At 34.6% G+C, this 21,972-nt stretch overlaps 1 protein-coding gene across 6 annotated transcripts in view; it reads right to left on the bottom strand.

Moving 5' to 3' along the window:
• The window catches only part of Kcnt2 (potassium sodium-activated channel subfamily T member 2), a 335,807-nt gene that overhangs the window by 299,519 nt on the left and 14,316 nt on the right, over positions 1–21,972 (bottom strand). For 2 of the 6 annotated variants that reach the window (XM_063239808.1, XM_063239807.1), the window contains exon 2: positions 7,110–7,256. The exons of the other annotated variants lie outside the window; for them this stretch is intronic. In XM_063239808.1, the coding sequence (XP_063095878.1) occupies positions 7,110–7,256 (147 nt within the window). The remainder of the gene's footprint in view (positions 1–7,109; positions 7,257–21,972) is intronic. 6 annotated transcript variants of the gene reach the window in all.

The raw sequence follows: 21,972 nt of genomic DNA, 5'->3' as shown, positions 1-21,972 counted from the left end.
ACAGGTAGATTTATGAAGAAATGATATGTTTTTGAGACTTCATAAGACATGGGTATCATTTATTCTATTTTAATAAAAGAAACAGTATTTTTGGTAATGCACATTCAAGCTAAATATGAGACTGATTAACTTGCCTGAAGAAAATTTCAAAAATGAGAAGCAGACTCAGGTCGTTTCTCAATACCATTAAAGAGATGATCCAATTGACATCACTATTCTCTTGCCTTATGAAAGTGCAAATCCTATTTATCTCTTTTTCTGATAGACTGGAAAATACTAGAAACCCCTGTAGAAGGTGGAATGGCAGTGCTAATTCTATGTGTTAAATACTTGGTGTCCAGCTCGTGCTATCAGGAGGTCCTAAAACATTTAGAGGTTTACGCTGGACAGGAATTCCCTAGATCACTGAGGACGGGTATCAAGGGAATTGTGGGGTCATATCCTCACTCTTTTTCCATTCTGCCTCAAGATGGGACTCCTTGCTTCAACCTGTGCTTTTACCACGATCTACCACTCCCACCAGATGGCAAGCAACTTGGGTCTCGCCACCTATCGTGCATTTGGAACTTTCAAAACTGTGAACCTTTTTTGCTTTATAACTTAGTTTCCTTGGGTAATTCACTGTAGGAAAGGAAAGTCAACTAATACAGGTAGCAGCACATTTTTGCAAATATATTCAAACTCCCAGCCAAAATTAAACACTGCCTTCGAATTCTCAGTCCAATACATAAAATTCCATTACAAATGCAGAGAATCCTCTACCTTATAAAGGAATTTCGAGAATCAAAGTAATCAATGGCCAGGTAACAGAAGTTGGTATAAAATGTAAAAGTGATATTAAGTTTATTAATCCAGGTCTTTTACAAGTTAAAGAGAATCAAAGAATTCCTAGAAGTAAATCAGAGTAGGTGAAGAAAGAAATAACCAAACAGGGAAAATAAATGTGTTTTACCACAATGTCAGTAAATCACATTCACCACTACCACTCTCAATGGGATAATTTGTAGGGCATAATTGTTCTCAAATTCGAATGCTTTCTGGTAAGGGTGGATACAATTAAAAAGCTATTTTATTTTATTAAACACAATGACACATTTCGATAGGCAAATACAGGCTTTCAAGAGGGCTGGTGAGAAAGTAGGAAGAATATACTGAGATGATGGAAGGCAGAGCCCTCTGTAGAATAAACGAACACATGGGAGCCAACAACAGAAAAACTGCCAGAGATGTGTGTGAAGAGGAATGTCTAACCCATGATTTTCCAGTGTTCCTCGTGGATGATGACTCTTTCCTGCTTCTCACAAAATTTTACTCATTATTCCCATTCTGCCTAAATAGAAAAATAAATGGAAAGGGGATCTAGTGTTTCAAGTTTACAAGGATGCTAAGCAAAATACAGAACATTTGCAAAACAGAAGGAAAAGTATGTCCAATAACCACAGCAGTACTTATCAGATTTTTTTAAATGAAGGGTATTGGTTCAGAATTTCCACAAGGCACACAATAGGTACCTAACTACATGTTACCTGCCTAATGGAAGATAGAATTACATGCTTATTCTTCACAGCGATTTTTCTATGCCCTGTAACTTCAAAGAATGACCATAGCAATCCCTGAATAATTGAATGAAGAAAGGGAAAAAAGGAAGGAAGGAAGGAAGGAAGGAAGGAAGGAAGGAAGGAAGGAAGGAAGGAGAGAGAGAGAGAGAGAGAGAGAGAGAGAGAGAGAGAGAACTCAGTCAGTATAGCTAATTTTAAAAGTGAAATAGATACCAAAATGAGAGGGAAGTTTGAAAGATGGATCAAACTCTCCTATGAAAGCAGACTATAATTCAAAAGGATATTTGTGTGTTTGTGGTATTCACATTTATTCAAATCATGTTTCAAATCTAAAATCAATCATATCTTCTGCAGTGAGAATTGGTAAAAACAGAACTTTTGATTGAGCACTACATTTCATTATTGACTTTTTTAAAAATAAGTGATAGGCAGTCCTGACTTTGCCAAGTCAGTCTGCAGAATTCAAATTTAGATTCAAGATCTTTTACATGGTCATCTTTTCTTCTGCTCTTCGGCAGCCTTCAAAGTGTTTTGAACACTAAACAGTCAATGGAAGGGAGGCAGGAAGGGGAGGACAAGAGAGAGGAACAATTGAATATGTTACTTTATAGGAAATTAGTTGAAATATTCATAAGACTGAAATAACTTTATTTTTAGCTATTTGCTTAGTGAATGAGGTATAAAAACAATTGTTCCCCAGAAGGCATTTTTATTACTATTTGTTTACCATTTTCTAATTATCATTTTCTAGTTTATTACAGATTGTTACAAAAGACAAAGATTCAGGGATATCCTAAATACCTCTCACCCTTCTGTCACAGTGTTAGTGTGGTACATAAAAATAATGCAACATCAAAATAAGAAAAATTGCAATTGGTATAATCCAACAGTCTTACTGGGATTAAACTAGTGAAAAAGGCACGAATTTGTGTGCTGAGTTTATGCATCTCTATGCAATTTTATCACATGAGTTTATGCATCTCTATGCAATTTTATCACATGTGCAACTTCGTGTGACTGCCACAGCAATCAAGGTACTTAACTGTATCGTGACAAGACTCTCCTGCTCTCTGCTCACAGCTGTATCATCACCAATATGACTAACATCTGACAACCCCACTGTGTTCTCCAGCTTTATTTCATAAACATGGAACAACTTTATTCATGCAGCATAAATTCTTTTGAGACTGGTTTTCTCCCTCAGCATAACTGCACCCATGCTCATATAAGATGGAAGGTATATGAATGACTTATTTATATTTCTAACTAGTATTCCATAATATGGAGGTAATAGTTTATTTAACCAGATACTGACTATAACAATCAAAACTGTCATGAACATTTATATACAATGTCTACATGAAAATGGGCCACACAGTAAATCCATGTTTAGTTTTTCTTTTCTTTTCTTTTCTTTTTTTTTTCCTTTTTTGTCTTTTTATCAGTACCAGGGATGGAACTCATGACTGCCTGCTTAAAAGGCAGGCGCTTATGCCACTGAGCTAAATCCCCAGCCCCCTCCATGTTTAGTTTTAAAACCAATTACTATAGTCAAGCGTGGTGGCTCATGATACAATCCTAACATTCAGGAGGCGCAAGCAGGATGATCACTGCAAGTCCAGCCTATGCTACATGGTGAGTTCAGAACCAACCTTAATTGCCCTCTGAGATCCTATTTGCAAAAAAAACAATGGAAAGTCACAATTATTAAATAATTTAGCCAGGGATATAGCTCAGGGGCACAGCACCTGCCTGGAAAGCACTAGGTCATGAGTTCAATTGCTGGTACCAACAAATAAATAAATAAATAAAAATTTTCCATAGTTGCTGTATCATTTCACAGTTCCACCAGCAAAAAGCGAGTGATCTGACTTCTTGGCATCTTTGTCAACATTACAGTGTATTACTACTTTTTACATCACTCATTCTGATACGTATGTACAGATACTTTTGTGAAATTAGTTTGCATTTCTCTATTGGCTTTTTCTGTGCCATCTATATGGCTTCCTTGGTGAAATTTTGTGCACTTTTATGATAGCATCCTACTTAGATTTGCTGTTGTTGTTGTTTCTTTTTAATATATAGTTTTGGAACTTTTTTGAATTTCCTAGGAACAAGCTCATCATCAAAATATTCTCTGCAAACTTTTGTCTTGTAACTTTTCTTTTTTCGTTTGCTAAAGGACCTTTTCTCAAAGCAAAAGTTTTGAATTTTGATGATGCACAATTAAAGTTTATCCTTTCCTTCTAGCTGTGATCATATACGATACTACTTGCCTATTCCAAATCCTAAAGATTTTCTTCTGTTTTTATAAAACTGACATTTAACTCACCATTTTTTTTTTTTTTTTTTTTTAGCTCTCAATATCCATTTGCTCCAGCACCATTTTTTGAAAAGGTTATTTTTCCTTCATTGTACTGCTTTTGCTCCTTAGTTTAAAATTAACCGGGCATATGTGTGTGGGTCTATTTCTCTGGTTTTTACTCAATTTCATTGTGCTATGGATCTGTATCTCCATTGGAAACATACTTTCTTAGATACTGTAGCTGAGGAAGAAGACTTAACATTGAGAAGACTAACTCCTCCAACATTAGTCCTCTTTTTCAGAATTGTCTGGGCTATGGAGTGGAAACACTCCATAGAAATTTTAGAATAAACTTGTCAATTTCTGGAAAAAAAAAAAAAAACTTGCTAAAACACGGTAGGAATTGCCTTAACCTTAGGGAAAACAGATTCTTTACCATCTTGAGCCTTCTCAATCTACCAACATGAAAATTGTTTCTCAGGTCTCACTAATCCCATCTCCACTTTTTATAAAGCATTGACACCTTTTGAATGTCCCAACAAGAAAGGTCATGCTCAAGAAGTACAGAATTAAGGGATCAAGCTCTAGACTTCAGCAACTTCTATCATTTCCTTCAATTCAATAGGCTGAAAATCTTGCTCTGGTCTGAGTAACTTTTTTTGTGTACAAATTTTTGTCACAGCAGTTAGCATAACTTACGACAGTTGTTGAAATACATTTTATTCCCAGTTGGGAGGGCTAAGGTCATTATCATTCATTACATAGCAACAGTTCTTCCTTGAATTCATGTAACATGGCCAAACAATAATTGTGCCTGCAAGACCGAAATCATTCTTTCATATCATCCTTTCACTAATGTCTGAAGTATTCCTCAGATTTTTAAAAATCTAGGAGTTTTGAATCTTACCAGAGACCTAAAATGTTCTCACGTCTCTTTCAACTTTGTGTTTTGTTTCATACAACTTCTAACAATAATACTGGTTGAGAGTTACTAATATGAAAATTAGAAATCCTCAAAAATCCAAAAACTTGAATAAATGACACCACAAGTAGAAAATTTCAAAACTTACCTCAAATAAGCAATTTCTGTCAAAAATGAGGTATGATAAAATACTGTATAAAATAAGCTTCAGGCTACATGATTAATAGGTATATAACAAAGAAGTGAATTTTGTGTTTCAACTTACATCTCTTCTCCATATTTCTTTATATATGTGCAAATATTGCCAAATCTAAAATAATCAAAAATCTGAAACATTTCTGATTCCTTATCTTGCATAGAGGACTTTCAATCTGTATAATTATTTCATACACAATTCACCATATACACACAGGCACACACAATCATGCAGGCATATATACATTGTTACCAGGACAAATACTACCCAAGAAAAAAGACCAATGTGCAATGACATAGTTGGATAAATGTTTTTTATCTATAAGAAATAGTTCATTTATTATAAAGAATCTTTCAAACGAAATTTGAGCCAGAAATTATATGCATTTTGTACACATCTCATATCCCAGTAATTCTTAACCCTCCAAATGTTCTCCCAAATCAAGCTAAGATTTAATAAAAGCAGAAGAAGGATATACCCAAAACAGCCACCTAAGCTAGTCACTTCATGGCTTAACATCATTCAATATTCTCTCTCCTTCATAGAATTGCAATAAAAAGTCCAGAAACTTGAGAGAAATATAGAGTGTTTTCTGGATCAGAAGGCTTCACAATGTTACAACGTTATCTCCTGACAATATCCAAACTGAGCCCTTAGTTTGTGATTTGTGTAAATTCTGCATGCTCCTTATAATCCTGAACCTTTCCACACATTATTCTTTCTACAGTTCCTACCAAGAAGACCAACCTGACATATTGGAACATCTCATCCACCCCCAGCCCATGCTTTTTATTGTGCCACATCATACCTTTGCCAAAGCATGCAAAAACATTTCTGTTTATTTTCCCAGTCACTTTGAGAACTGTAAAATGTTAAAAGTATGAATTCACTTACAATAATACCTGACCAACAGAAGATACTAGTTGTAACACATATGAAGACAGCCTTTCAAAATAAGGAAAGATTAGCTAAATTCACAAAATTTGGTGTCAGTGGAAGAGTACAACATGGTTAACCTTCATTTAAATCTTAGATGTTTCATTTACCCAGTCCTGAATAAATCAATTACTTTTTCTGAGTATCAGCTATTAATACTAGTATTATTTAATCTGGAGATATTAAAAATAATAAATAACTAAGGAAAGCTATTTTAAAGTATAAAACATAAGTATGAAGTATGCTGTCTATGAAAATTAATACATGAAATCATGTTTTATATTAATTTAGGAGTTTACCTTCATACCCAGTAATTGATATATTTTTGAAGATCTTTACCAATCACTTTCAAAGATACTATCTAATGTGATTTTCACAACAAGTCTATGACAGTAAAGTTTCATTTTAAAACAAAATAATTTAGAACTGGAATGCAGACCAGTGTTAGAGTGCTTGCTTAGATTGTATGTGATTCTGGATTTGATCTCCCTTATTAAAACAACTATAAGAATAATAATGCAAAAGTAAAAAGAAGGAATGTAGTTATGACAACTAAGTAGGACATAGGCACCAATGGCACACTCAAAAACTTAGAACCCAGGTTGTCTCTATGTATTTCAGTACTTTCTCTACTTTAGAACAAAATTCTTATTTCATAACATCATACTTATGACACATAAAACTAAAATGAAATATGTGAAAAAATTACAAGTGGTTTCTGTGACATAAATAATCACCTAATAATGTCTTCTTAATAATTGCACAATTTTTGGATCAAAATGTTATTTTAGGCAATCTAGAACTTTGCAACTATGATAAATACACAAAATATATATGATTTATGTGCAGTTCTATTTGTATTGCTTGCAATTAATGAATGTTAAAATAAAAAGCAAACAAAGTCTTTCTTTTTAAAAATTGACATCAGGTGAAGAAAACAGTTTTTGAGGCTATTATTCTTTATTTGTTTGTCTCCACAGTACTAGGGATTAAACCTAAGGCCATTGCACTAAACCACATTCTCAGACCTTTTTTATTTTTTACTGTTTGTTTTGAGACAGAGTCTTACTAATTTGCTACACTGCAAAAACTAAACTGGAACTTAGATCCTCCTGCCTCAGTCTTCAATTCTGGGATTACAGGTGTGTGCCACCACATCCAGCTAGGTAAAGGAAAGTTGTACAAGGATACCTTTTTATGCCTCTCCCAAGTTTTCTTCCCAGAGTTTTCAACAAGTAACATGATGTTTTGTCTTCCATCATTTCAGACACAACACTGATAATGAATGACATCAATTTATGTACTAAGTGATTTTCACCATGTTCATTTTGGAGAGACCTAAAATAGAGGAATTTTTGAATCACAAAGATTTTTTAAAAAATGGGAAGCTTCAAAAGTAAAACTTGCTGTTTTCCTAGATTAACTGACTGTGTCATTGACAGTAATCAAAAGAGGTATTTCAAAATTCTTTAAATTAGTCAACAATGACTGATGTCCCTGTAATTAAATGCTATCTTAATTTCTTTTAATTTCTGAATTTGATACGTGGTATGCGTCCGTGAATAATTCAACCATGTCTAGTTTATTTTTTCCCTTTATCTTAACAATACTCTTGAGATAATGTACTTCATGACATTCTATAGTTTTTTGGAGGATAAGCCGTAATAAAATGTCCATAGCACTAAAATAAACCCCTTGACTCCAGCAAATCTTACTCAGGAAGAATGTCAGCCATTGTTGAGATGTTGTTAAAAAGTTTATTGGTATAGCTAACATGGACAGTTATGGTGCCTACAGATTATTTTGCTATAACTACTACAAAAATCACATTATTATTAACTATGTAAGCTGTTTCAATATTTTTAAGTGGTTATTTATGTATAGCCTAAGATCATTATTTTATATTGTTAGTTTAAATTGAGGAAAGGATTTTAATTATGTTAGCAAACATTCATAAAGGCAGACAATATATTTCTTATATACCTTCTTTAAAAAATCTAATTTCACCAATGCAAAATGGGTAAAGTTATACTCAGTTTAAAATGGGAGAAATGAAAGCTCCTAAGATTAATTAACTCAATGCTACTAGGTACAAAAAAAAGCAATATAAACACAAATATATCTGATTCAAAAGCCAGTTTGCTTGGCTTTGCTACCAAGCAAAGATACAGAGATATTAAACTCATTATCCAAGGAAACACACAAGCAATGATATCACACGAATCTGAATGAGCACTGCTTTAAAATTTTAATCTACTGTCTCCTGAAGGACCTATATTGTGTAGAAAACATTCCAAGCAAAACGCATTAGAAGTTCTAATTAGTAGCACACTTCAGAGTAAAACAGACATTGTCATACACGTACTTATGTGAAAATTTTCCACATTATTTTTAGTATGCAATTCCAAAAACATCTCATGGTCAAAGCATGAAAAAGCATTTATATCTCATAATTATCAAGTAGATAGAAAATGTTGCTACGTTCTTCAAACCTTTGCATTATTTTTACTTATCTACACAAACCTATCCCATTGAAATAAAACTTACTTTTGGCCACATTTAAATGTGTATATTTATGGAATGCAATTAATTACCACTTTTTAATCACTAGGCACCACTGGTTTTAAAGTTCATTTTTAAAGACTGCTACATGTCAATTCATACACCAATCAACACAATTAGTAACATTTTCCCTTCCATCTTTCCTGTACTTTCTTATGTGCTGAATACAATATTTATTAAACTCTTCTTTCCCAGCAAATTTTTCTCAAAAAAGTGATCAATTTTTCTATCTTTGCACCAATAAATTATAGTTGATACTCACCTAAAAACATTTCATGATATACTACCTAGAAAAAAATTCTCAAAGGAATTTTGTCATTTTTATATGACTATATTAACAGATTTCTTCCACTGTATTAACTGTTTACGAAAATGTAGATTTCCTATAGTGAGGATGTACAGTAACAGTCAGTTAAAAGTCAACATCCAAACCATAGTTCTTATTTCTGGCTAAAATGCCAGCCACTGGATTGGCCACCCCACCAAAACAAACAGAACTGATATTATATAAACACAAAACAGCTTCCAAATACTGCACATCAGACAACAAAGGGTGATAATTCCTTGGAGGGAAGGAGAAACAAATGAGGTGAACTTTACAATTGCCTTAGGTTGGTTATTCTTACTTTTTTTTTTCTCACTCAGTGGAAAAACCCAGAGAAGCCTCACAGATACTGTGAATTGGGAAGACAGATCTGTGAGTCTGAAAAGATCAAAACAGCTAAACATAGAACCAGAGAGGAGCTAGCTGCACACAGAATAAACTCCAGAGATCAGCAGAACAACCTAAGCACTAAGCTGATCACTGTATGATGGAGGCTAGGAAAAAAGACCCAGTGCAAAGGGGACCTGTCCCTGCTACCTAGCCAGAAATCATGTCTTTCAGAACCAACAAGCTTACAAAACCTCAGGATGCCCAGGATACTGGCTAGCTTCCTCAGAAGGGACTTGTCTAAATGGTGGAAGACAAAAATCTTAGCCTAACCATTGCTTTGGTGCTCCAAATAAATTTTAAAAGCAAGACCCAAAAGGAGCAAATGATCTCAAATTCAAATACAGAGAAACTGATTCAAAACGCTAGAAACACTGATATCTGAGAATAAGAGAAAGGTCAGCAATAAGGAATCAACATTTAGCTTGTCTTCTGATCATTTACAATGCAACAGACAGGCAACAAATTCCACTCATTCATAACAAGTTTCCAGTCAGTTACTTTTTGGCATTGCAGTGGTAAATAAGTGAAGGAAAAAAACAGATCTACATTAACTTAGGTCATTATGAGATATCAGAATACTACAGATACAATTTTCATTGACTTGAAGGAAGTAAATGATCAAATGTTCCTGGTCCTCCTTACAGAAATGTAAAATATAACACATAATAGAACACAACTACTGTGGTCTGGGTACATTCCACAGAAATTATGTGTTAGGAATGTAGTCCTCCATACAACCATGCTAAGTGGTGGGGCTTTGACTAGATCATTAAGGGCTCTGCCCTTGTAAGTGGATTAGTACCATTACCAAATGGGGTCCTTACATGGATTAGTCCGCCCTTCTCTCTTCCAGCTCAATTCTATGCTTATGCACCACTTCACACCTTTCATCACATTTGGGAAAAAACAAAGACAAATTTCTTCTAAACTCTGAGGGAAAATTATTGTCTATTGTAGAAATTTTCAGTCACAGAAAGATAAAGGGTTTTTTACATCTGCTATAAGCTCAAAAATTTTCCTCTAAAAAAATGTGTCTAAAAAATTTCTTCAAAATATGCCTCACCAACAGTCAATAAATTCAGGAAATAGAAGATTCACTTGAAAGTAATGTGATGAAATTAAGATGGATAGATGTTTCAGCAGTACAAATGATGATCAGAAGAATCAAAATGAATGGAAGCCCCAGCTCAACACAGCAGAAGTGAAGACAAGCCTCACAAGCTTTGAGTCCAGACTGAAGCTTGACAGTGGCTCAGGGCAGGAAGGAGTTCTGAATAATTCTGCAGAGGGAAACCACTGAGGATTTGAGAATGTTCTTACCATACCACAGTCTGTACCAGCCTGATAATTTACTCCCTGATGTGCTTGACTACACTGAGAAATGCTTTGTAGTTCTGCTTTGGTGTTGGAAAAACTAGTATCTAGAGGTAAGCAAAGAAAACTAAGCAAAGAACAAGTTGCAAATGATTAAATCCCTAAGAAACAAAAATATAAATAAAATTATAAAGATTATACACCACATTACTCAACTCTGAGCAGTATTTCAACAGTCATATAAGTGTGTCTGATATTCCTCTAAGGAAAAATTATGACTATATTGGGAGAGTAGAGAGCTGATGTTATGTGTGGTAACAGTATGCTCTACTGAATGTTTATCTTTCATTCTTAAAAGTTAGTGGACACCACCTAAAGATGAAAAAAACAAGACCCTTACTACAAAAATTTTAAAATGAAAGCCAACAGCTGAAAAATTAAAAGTATTGCCTTCTGAAAAGTACATCATGGAAAGATTAAGTTGGGGCAGGGGCCAACTGTTTTCATGATTGTTCTTGTTATAATCTTTCTCAAGGTAGTTGACTTTTTCAAGTTTGTACATACATTGCTGTGTAAAAAATAAACATTTTTAAAAGCAACTAATTCAAGTATCTTGATTACACCTACTGTAGCTATGTACAAAACACATTTTTAAAACAAAACATTCAACATGTATGCTAATATTTTGTATGCATTCAATGCAGTCAATCTTCAATATTTATAGCCTTCTTTATCATACAAGCTTAGAATAAGATCACACAAATACTACCTTATGGAGAGAAAATACAGGTCAGTTTGTAATACCTGTGTTTTCTCATTGTTTTAGAAAGATTATTCTTACATGATCATTAGAAAATGGAAAGCAAGAAACAATTCTCCTTGGTAGTTCACTTTTGTAAACTACCAAATCCATATACCTGCAAATATTTAAGTTTTCATTGGTTAATAGAAGTATTTTTATTTCTATCTACATGTGAAATAGGCAAGTATATTCAAAACTAATCAAAAAAGCAATAAATTTAATAATGTGAAGGATTTTTCAAGTTTTTAAATTGTCATTGTTCCCTCTGTCTCTCCATCTCTCTCTCTCTCTCTCTTTCTCTCTCTCTCTCTCTCTCCCCCAAGTCTTCATTTCCTAAGAATATTCCAGAATTTGAATCTAATGGAAGTAACATTATGGAAGAGAAATACCACAAGTATCCTAGGGGGAAAGATGCTTCCTTGATTCTAAGCCCTTCATCTTTTAATCTATTTATTGTCTTAAATTTATATATTATCTTAAAATTTAAAAGGGTGAAAGGATCAGTTAAAAAAAAGTAAGGAAAAGGTATATCGTCTTACTTGATTTTGAATGTCCTCTGTTAAGACTATATAATAAGAAATAAATTGCAACCTCTGATCATGTGTAACTAACAACATGACTAAAATGTAGTGTCTAATATTAGCACCCTTGGTATTAAATAAAATGAACTATTGCCTCCTTCCTATGCAAATACAGACAATGAATCTGTGATAGTGAAGGTAAGGTTTCAGTTATTAGAGGTTTTGGGGAATTAGGATAATTGAGAGTAAAGACACACAAGTGACCTTGCCAAAGAGAGTCAAGTTCCAGGATTCCTCAGTGTTGACCACCTCAAAGTCTGCACAGATCCTCAAGGCAAGGCAGTGTGGACTGGACTTGATGCAAAGACAGTCCTTGGAACCTTTCCTGTCACTGCTATTCCCTTTACATTTCAATGATGCATTAGACTACAAATGAAGGAACCGTGTCAATTGTTTCAGCTTATCTGAACTAAATAAAGTAGAATAAATGGAGTATGGAAAAGGTTCAGGAACAGAAAAGTACAGAACATAAGAAGAACAGAAATCCATATAGAAAAAAAATCTTCCTAACAGCGCTGAGGATTAAGTAAGTGATAGCTGACGGAGAACAGGGCTGCCTCGGGGGCAGTGGGAAAAGGGTGAAGTGTCTTGAGTTCAGAAGGTCTGTTCTTTGCGGGCAGAGGTGCTGTCAGGCAGTAGCCAGAGATCAAAGATCTGAGGCATTTCTCCACAGCCCTAATGAGAACGATAAGTGAATAAACCGAGTTAAGAATTTAAATGGAGTCCCAGAGATATCTACTTAAGCTATGAGTTGTCAATGAAGCTTGTAGTAAACCAATCGTTAGAATTTATTGATACAGGCTTTGCAGGGAGGCAAACTGCTGATTGTGTCCTTCCTCAAAACAGAAAACACACAGTTGTAAGACACAATGAGTTTTTGGATATTCTGAACTGAGGCACCGACTGTACAGCTCTGTAAAGACATTCAGTGGGGAGCAACTTATATAGTTTTAGAGTTCTGATGGAGGAGCAAATCAAAAGTTAAGATTCAGAAGTTATCAAAATTGCAGTAAAGTTATGGAAGCAGTAAAGTTATGGGGTTAGATTTAAAAGAGGTAAGCAGTGAAAAGAAAAGGCACCAAGGAAATAGCCTCAGCAACTATAGCTCTTAGAAGAAAATTAAAAGAAAGAAAGAAAAAAAAGAGAGCGAAAGGAAGGAGAGAAGGGAGGGAAAGAGGAGGGGGAAGAAGGAAGGAAGGAGGGTGGAGGGCAGGAGGAGAGAGAGAGAGAGAGAGAGAGAGAGAGAGAGAGAGAGAGAGAGAGAAACAAACAAACCTAAACAAGAGACCTAAAGAAAAATAGGCAGGCAGGACCTAGACCAGTGATGGTGAACATTTTAGAGACCATGTGCCCAAACTGCAACACAAAACCACTTATTTGTTGCAAAGTGCCAACATTCCAATTAAACTTGAATACTGAGGTTGAATTTAGAGAATATTTTGCTAGCATGGCCAGAGAGGGCTGTGTGCCCACTGAGGTACATGCACCATAGATTCACCACCACTAAGCTAGGCTAAAGGAGAATGAGAACACAGAAGTCACAAAAAGCAAGTTTCAAGAAGAGGAGGTGAATTGGAAGAAATTTTTAATGAAATTCAGCAAAATAAAGTTCATGAGAAACTAAAGAAAAGCATCAAACGGCATGCATAGGGCAGAAGGCAAAGTGCCCAGGAGGTAGAAGAGTAATTAAAGGCAGAATAGGAAATCACAGTTTAAAACTGGAAGAAAGACAGAAATTAAATGTACAAGGAACCAAAAGTCTTGATGACACATAAAAAGTAAATAGGTTAGTGCTGTCAGCAGTGTGTACGGTGAAAGGTCAAGTGGCTTTAGACGGCCGCAGGAGTCAGCACACATTGCCACGAGTCAAGTGATTCGGATCTTGCTTAACTCTTGGCCTTACAAGGCAGTGCTGAACAGAATCCGACACAAAAACCATCAAACTGCAAGCGTGATGAAGACCGCTTTTGAATAGGTTGTTCACTAAGCTAAGAACGTGAAAAGAGATGTAGCAGGACAAGAGAAAAGAGGAGTCCAAGGAAGGTTGCGTTCAAGCCCGCCACGATTTTGATGAGAAACGGAACACAGTGACAAGGAAAGAGCACAGAATACACAAAAAATACGTATGTGTGTGTGAAATGTATACATTCATGAAACAAAGATGCAACTCTCTATTGATGGCAAGAAGAACTGTAATGTACGCCCAGACATCAGTACACAGGTAACCACAGGAAAAGGAGGAGAATCCACTGTAAGGATTCTAATGTTACAGACTGATTCCTATTAAAAGAAATAGGCAGAGGGAAGACCCACTGACAAATCTGAAGGCATAGAAAAATGATTTACAAGGTGCTAAAATTTTGGAAACCTCAGAAGAAAGGTTCCCAGAGAGGGCGATATGCAGACCATTGAACCAATCGGTTATGAGGATTAGACAATGATAGATGCAGATGAATGAACATATTCCGAGAACATTCTATCATTAAATATTTGTATCTAGAAAAATTGTCAAAAGAAAATTCCTGTCTATCTTTCCAATCAAATTTTAACAGTAAATTTGTAGGCTTTATTGGATCCAGAAACTTAGGATTCAAGATGAAATTAATTTCCTTCAAAATTCCAGATGGAGTTCTGAGTAACTTTTGCCAAATCACAAAGATGACTTATGGTTTATCATCTAGGGTAGTATTTAGGAGACTTTGCTTAGGGTTCCAAACAAAATAAACATGGCTTTTGTCCGTTTGTTTGTGGAGTTACAAAACTGAACTGTGTGTAGAAAGCACACTTCTCCACAGCACTACTGTTGAGTTCCATGGAGGAAGAGTCAGCCCACACATGTTCTGCTCAGAATAACAATCATTCTCGGGTAGAAAAAACTGTTCATATTTGCCAAGCATTTATTATTTCCAAGTATGAACATAATACAATGTTAAAGTAACTTTGAGCCTAGATGAAAGAAATTAGAGTTATTAAAGAAAATAAAGGGAATTGTTATAAAAATTAAATAAAACATTAAACACAAGACAAGGTAAGAACAGGAGGTATACTCAAGAGAAAAAAGAGGTTGGGGGGACATTAGACAGGTAAGAGAATTAGCTGGGACATTCCTGAGCTGCTATACTACTCTGACTCTGTGTCAGAGACTTGACGTGCATTGTAAGTAACAGTGAAGGGAGGGGAAGACACAGAGATCTTTACAGGTCTTCTATTTGCTTAATGTTTCAATTATATAGACTGGGTACCTTTAATACTAACAAATTCTGTTTGTCATTCTGCCCACTCCAATAAGTAATTTGGCCCACAAAAACAATGGAAGTGAATAAACTATTTATTTGTGGAAGTGACTATTTATAATGGCCAAGAGGACAGTACCATTGCAAGGACCACAAAATCAATTTGATAACTGATGATGCACAGAACAATGGAAATGGAATTTGTTTTGCATATTTTTTTCTGTACTGGGAAAAATGCTCATTTTTTTCACCCATGGTGCTAGCTTTTCATTGCTGTAATAAATATCTAAGATAAATCAACTTATAAGGAGAAAAAGCAACTCAAGGGCTTCAATTATTTTGGCTCATGATTTTGGAGGTTTCAGTCCATACTTGCTTGGTCCCATTGATTTGGGAACCCTGGCAAGGCAGCAGCACATCATGGCAGTATCGGGTACAGAACAGAACCATTGTAGAGGAGAAAAGAGGGAGACGAGGACCCCAATATCCCTCTTAGGGCACAACCCCAACAATACACAAATCACCCACTAGGTTCCACTGCCTACAGATGCTATTACCTGACAAAAGCACCAAGCCTCTAACACACAAGCTGTGAGAGACACTTCGGGTCCAAAATACAGCACTCATCCTTCAGGCTTATCATTTCAGTTTCTAGGATGGGGTCTCTGTCATACAGAGACTGAAAACAGAATAACATCTACAGGTTTTGACCTTAAATTTTAGATACAATTTATACTTCCAGCTACATTAGTTTTTATAGTCCATCAAGAATGTTTGATAGGGGCTGAGGATTTAGCTCAGCGGCATAAGCGCCTGCCTTGCAAGCAGGCAGTCGTGAGTTTGATCCCTGGTACCGATAAAAACAAAAAAGACAAAAAAAAAAAAAAAAAAAAAGAATGTTTGGTAAGAAAAATAGACATGGATGAAAATCAGCATTTTAATGAAATACAAATAAATCTCAAGTTTACTGAAGCAATTATATAATTAGCAGACAGATCCAATTCTATACATCTTTAAGTTTCCCACTATGTAGTTTCTTTTAAAAGATCTCATGGAATGTCCAACTATTAAGTTAATGTTTTAAAACTTGGAGGTATTAGGAATTTAATTTTGGAAATAATATGCTACAATATAACTCAATGAATAAGCTAGGCATACCCTGTTGCACGGAAATACAACTCTTCTTATATACACTAGTATTTTTTCATGTTATCATTAATGGCACTGCTTGACTTCCTGCTGAATCATTTTCTTACCCTGCTACTGAAATAACCAACACTCAGTCACCTTTGCTGTTGAGAAACAAGTTTTGAGGAAGATAAGTGAGAGAAATGTATCTCCAGAGACAAACTGCTGAGAGGCTATCCTAAAATTAAACTTCAGGAGAAAATTTTTTAAGAAATCTAAGTAGTACAAGTCACAATTCTTTCATGGTATTTTCCCTTTACAAACTGTTCTCTTCATATGCCTCTCTTGAGCTCTTGTTATGTTGATGAAATGTGTCTACATTGAATAATAAATTTCATATTTAATAAGTACTCAAACATATGAAGATAGAGCTCTTCCTGCCTGAAGATAATGAGAAAAAATTTTTGAACTTGAACCTCAGCTGTCCACAGCCCAGTTGTTATACAATGCAATTAAAAAGGATCCAAGATTTATGAAATATGAACAACAATAAACTTTTGTTATCAAGTTTCTACTCTGTTCAAAGCAATTTAATGAAATACAGAAACTATCCTAGGTGTTGAAAATTCAGATGCAATTTTAATAAAAAAGACACTATACTTAAAATCTGTTTTACAAAATAATTTTCTGAATCATAACAAAAAATCAAATAATATATTGATCATTTCTAAAGACTGAAAAGGTATTAATAAAACAGCAACTAATATTTATTTAGCAGTAATTACTGTCCAGTTCTGAGTTAAAGACTTTTCATGAACTCTTATTTCTCAAAAATAATATAATTAAAATCCTTATGTCACAGATAAGGGTACTGATTACTAGAGAGACTAAATTATTGTCAAAGACTGCTTAGCTACTAAATCCTGCAGTAGGGACACACCCTGCAGTAAGAAGTTGTTTAAGGTACATTTCCTCAAGAGCTTTACTATACTAGTATTTTAAAACCACTTGATTTTTCCTATTTATTTAATGGTCTATCATGACATAAGTCACCAAGTATTATCATGTATTAACACTCAATATCAGTATGAAGATAGTTAAGTATTATATTGTAATCCCAGAAACCCAATTAACTAAATGTTTTCATGATTTAGCATTGCAGGTCTTAAATGTACTAATTTATGGAAATATGTTTTTGTAAGTACTCAATACATTTTTAATTTCTATTTTCATTTCAAACTTCTGTTTTCTGAACAGTGCCATAAGTAACTATTCATAGAGTATGCAACACAGGCCTTTTTATATTTGTCTTTAAAATAAAATGGGGTGTTCATTTAATTTAGAATTTAATTGCTTAGGCAGGTGCAAAATGGTGAAAAGCTGAAAGTCCACTGCACAGCAAAGACTGCTCAAATTTCCCTGCGTTGACATATTGACACTAGCCACCATTTCCAAATATCTAATTCACCCTTGAGAAAAATGGATTCATCTTTTAAAATACAAGAGAACTCTCTGACTCAATATTTGCCTAGCTAATGCCTTATTAAGATAGTAAGGAAAATAACCACTATCACGATCTTCATAATCAATTATTTAGAAAGCCTTTCCTGTCACTTAAGGCAGGGTAAGAGGCACATTCTCTTCTTAATCTAAACTGATATACTTTTGCGTATATCAAACTTTTTAGTTCAATGTCCAAGATACTTAAACACAGTATTTGTAGTACTTTCGGCCTTTCATTAGTAGTATTTGATTGGATGTAGTATTATGTAGTATTTAAGAGTAAACTGGCATAGAAAACAAGCATATAAAGCAAAAGCTGTTGTGTACATGTACCAACCCTCCACAAAGAATGTAATCATTATGTACTATAAATATGCCATACAAAATAAAAAAATGAATAAATTAGTCATCATAATTTAACAAAATAAGCTGCTGCCCTATTGTCCAAAGGCAATATATCACAAACTTGATGATTTACTTGCAGTAACAAAACTTCTGAATACTATTTTACATGATTAGCTCTTCCTAGAAGGCAATGTTAATGTATTATACATTTCCTTTATTTTTCTTAACAGTAGACAACAAAATATAGATTTTATTAACGAAACAAACAGTCATGCAAGTCAGCTCAAGGAGATGGAGGCCACAGAACAAGAGAAGTAAATAATGGTGGTGGGTGGGCTTTGCATTGGAAGGCTGGAGAACTAGAGACCAATGTCCAAAGGTGATGGCAAAGACAGGAGCTCTTTAGAAACAGGCACCTTTTTTTCTTTTGCTTTTTTAGAGTATCCAGGCAACAAATATTCAATGGTGCCACCCACATCAGGGTAAGTCTTCCCCCTCAGTTTACTGGTCTATATGTCAAACAGACACATGCCTAGAGCAGTGCATTACTAATCTGCTGTTTCTTAATCCATTCAGGTTGACTTGGCATAATTAATGGTCACATATATCACAGCATTTCATTTCTTGTTTTTTTTTTTCTGAAACTCTATTATTGGTGTGTTCACACAGTCAAAAACCAACTCCTATGGACATGGCACATACCTGTAGTCTCAGCATTTGAAGACAGAGTCAACAGGGTCACCTAAATTTGAGGTCAGCATAATCTACATAGGGAGTTAATGCCCAATCTGAACTGCATAGCAAGACTCTTGTCTCAAAAAATAAAAGTAAAAACATAAAAAACTCCCCTGAGATCAACTCTGTTATGATTCATATAATTAATCTAGTAAATTACTGTATCTATAAAAGTATACAACATAACAAGTATTTGTGGCACTCATTATATTCATTAAGATTTGTTGTATTTACTACCTTGCACATCCCTGATGTCCTTAAGTCTCTAAAGATTTTCTGAATAAAGTTAACTGTCCCTTTTATTCACTGTGTCAGTTATTGAACATACAGTGGCAAATTCATTTCATTTGATTAAAAGAGCATTTTAATTTAGGCATATAAATTTCTAAATCAATTTTTACTAAGCATTACCTAGACTGTCCCTACAAGCCTTCCTAAAGCTATCTTTTAAAAACTAAGATGATTTTCCTCACACTTCCTTCATTTCAGTATCAGAAAAAGTATTTTTATAGCCATTGTTGCTTTAAAAATGGGGTGACCCACTAAACACTGAGAAACTGTTAAAGTCAATATTGAAAATAAAAAAGCCAAGTGCATTACTCTCTGTCAACCTTAAATTCCCCCACACATCTGACTGGTAATGGCTGTTTTTCATGTTAAATATACTAAAGGAGCAAACCATAAAAGACCAGGCCAAAAAAAGAACTATATAAAAATCACTCATCTACCATAAGTGATCAACAGATGCTAGCTCTACGCACACAGTATCATGTTTATTAATGAGCAGAGCAAATTCTAATTGTCAAATGATATGTTTTAAGAAAGAGAAATAGTACCCTAATTACTATGATGTGGGCCAGGTGCTAAATGAGAGTCCTAGGCCCACTTTCACCCCTCCAAAGGGTCTTACTTTCCCCTATGTCCTGGAAGGACCCTCAGTCTCTTATTCACTGTTCTGATAGATAATTTAGGAATTCTTCTTAAAAATAAAAAAAAAAAACTTTCTCCATGAGAAGCCAGTGTAGGCTCCATCACTCAAAATCCTAGTGGTTGATTTATTTAAATAATTTAAAGTAAGACAAAAACCCCTGCTTCTAAATTGATATTTTGAAGTAATATGGCATTAGGGATGAATTCACTCAGCCACAAGTTACAGACATGTTCTCTTACTAACATGCACCTAAAATACAACCACCTTCTCAATGTCTATACAGTTAAATGCTCATTATTTTAGATTGCCTCAACTAGGCATAATGGTATATGTCTGTGATCCTAGCTATCTACTTACACCTGTAACCCCAGCTATCCAGCTACACTTGTAACTCCAGCTATTCACAGAAACTGAGGTAAGAGGATCACAAGTTCTTGGCCATCTTAGGCAACTCTTAGGCAACTTAAGTGATATACTTTCTCTCAAAATAAAATGTCAAAAATGACCAGCCTGAAACATATAACAGGGACAATGCAAAATGGGATGACTTATAGCTTTTCCAAAAGGCCTTGTTGCAAGTTGACATGAAACATATAACAGGGACAATGCAAAATGGGACGACTTATAGCTTTTCCAAAAGGCCTTGTTGCAAGTTGACATAGTATTTACGATGTCACAATTTCCATATGGGAATACATGAATCTTCATACATTGACTCACTCTGGTTGTCAATAATTAAATATGCTAGTGAAACTGTAATTTTTCCTGATAATTGCCCAAAAGTGAAGGGAAACAATAAAATGATTAAAGAAGTATACTCTCCAAAATGGGTAGCCCATGAAAGCCATAAACTCAGCCCAGTCTATAACCCTTCACCACACTATCCTTCCCCACCAACTCAACAAAAGAACACATGCCCATGAACATATGCACACATGTGCTTTTTTCCATAAATCAACCTAATTTTGTACACACCCCTAAAAGTAGTAAAATTTTTGAGCAGTGGCTGAGTCTACCACTAGTACCAACGGTTAACTTAAGTGTGCTAAGCTATCTATAGTTGTAGCATTTCGTCTACAGTGCTTTAGATTTGATGTGACATAGGAATCTAACAGAATTGTAGCCTATGGCATTTTATGTGGATGCCTCTGATGAGATACTTTTCATGTTTAAGAGAGACACAATTCTCTCTTGTCTGCCTGTGATTTCTGTTCCAAAGTAAAGGAGTTATCTGGGAGTGAGGTGAATAAAAGTCAGAAAAATATGTCACTATGTGAAAGTCTGATGAGAAGACATTAAAGTTCCCCAGACTGTATTCAACCCAGAAGTAACTCTATTAAGACCACCTTAGTGGTCCTGTGGTTTGCAAATGAAAGAATCAATGGAGAATTTCTTCTATTTGAATGACACATTTAAATTCACTGTAGTTCAATTTTCTATGTACAACGTGTACATGGGATTGCCTAACTTTCCCACTCACACTTTAAGGAACACAAGAACAATAGGTTTAAACTCACTATTTATCTTGATATATTGCATATATCTTATATGCTGTGTGTATTGTGTACACACAATATCACATAATCATGTTTTTTCTGTTTTAGCTCAATTATTTGTTCAATTTTATTTTACTATTATGTACTGTGATGATTACCTATTTGTGTTAAGACAGACTACACAGTTCATGGATCTGTCTTAACTAATGTTCTTCCAGTTGAACTAAATTTGTTAAACTATGAAAATAAATGTACAAAATAGAGACTTTCTTAGGTGCTTAGGAAGGCACATCAGTTAAACATCAGAAGCTTTATCCTCTAGAATTTATAATCTAAATGAATATTTCAAAATAGCATTAAATGAGCATAACAAACACTACCATGATTTGCTTCTCTTTGTATATGTCCTCTTGTCTTACATTATGAATCTTCTCAAGTCTTAAAAACACTCCTAAAGTTTTTATTGAATTTTTTTCTGTTTGCCAGTCCCACTGCACTGTATCACTGCCCAACCTCTTTCAGTTCATTAAGTATCTCAATGAATCACCCTACTCTTTCTCTTCCAAACAGAAAAAATATTCCGCATACTTCGGAAATAATAATTTCATGAAAGGTATAATTTTGATGCCAGTTCCTCATTCAAAGCCTTTTAACAATTCTTATACAAAATTTAAAAAGTCAATCCTTTCACTTGGGAATTTCCGTTTTC

Source organism: Cavia porcellus, unplaced genomic scaffold (assembly GCF_034190915.1).
Source record: "Cavia porcellus strain 051 isolate PalLab524CR breed Dunkin Hartley unplaced genomic scaffold, mCavPor4.1 scaffold_29, whole genome shotgun sequence".
NCBI lineage: Eukaryota > Metazoa > Chordata > Mammalia > Rodentia > Caviidae > Cavia > Cavia porcellus.
This window is presented reverse-complemented; position numbering and strand designations above follow the sequence as displayed.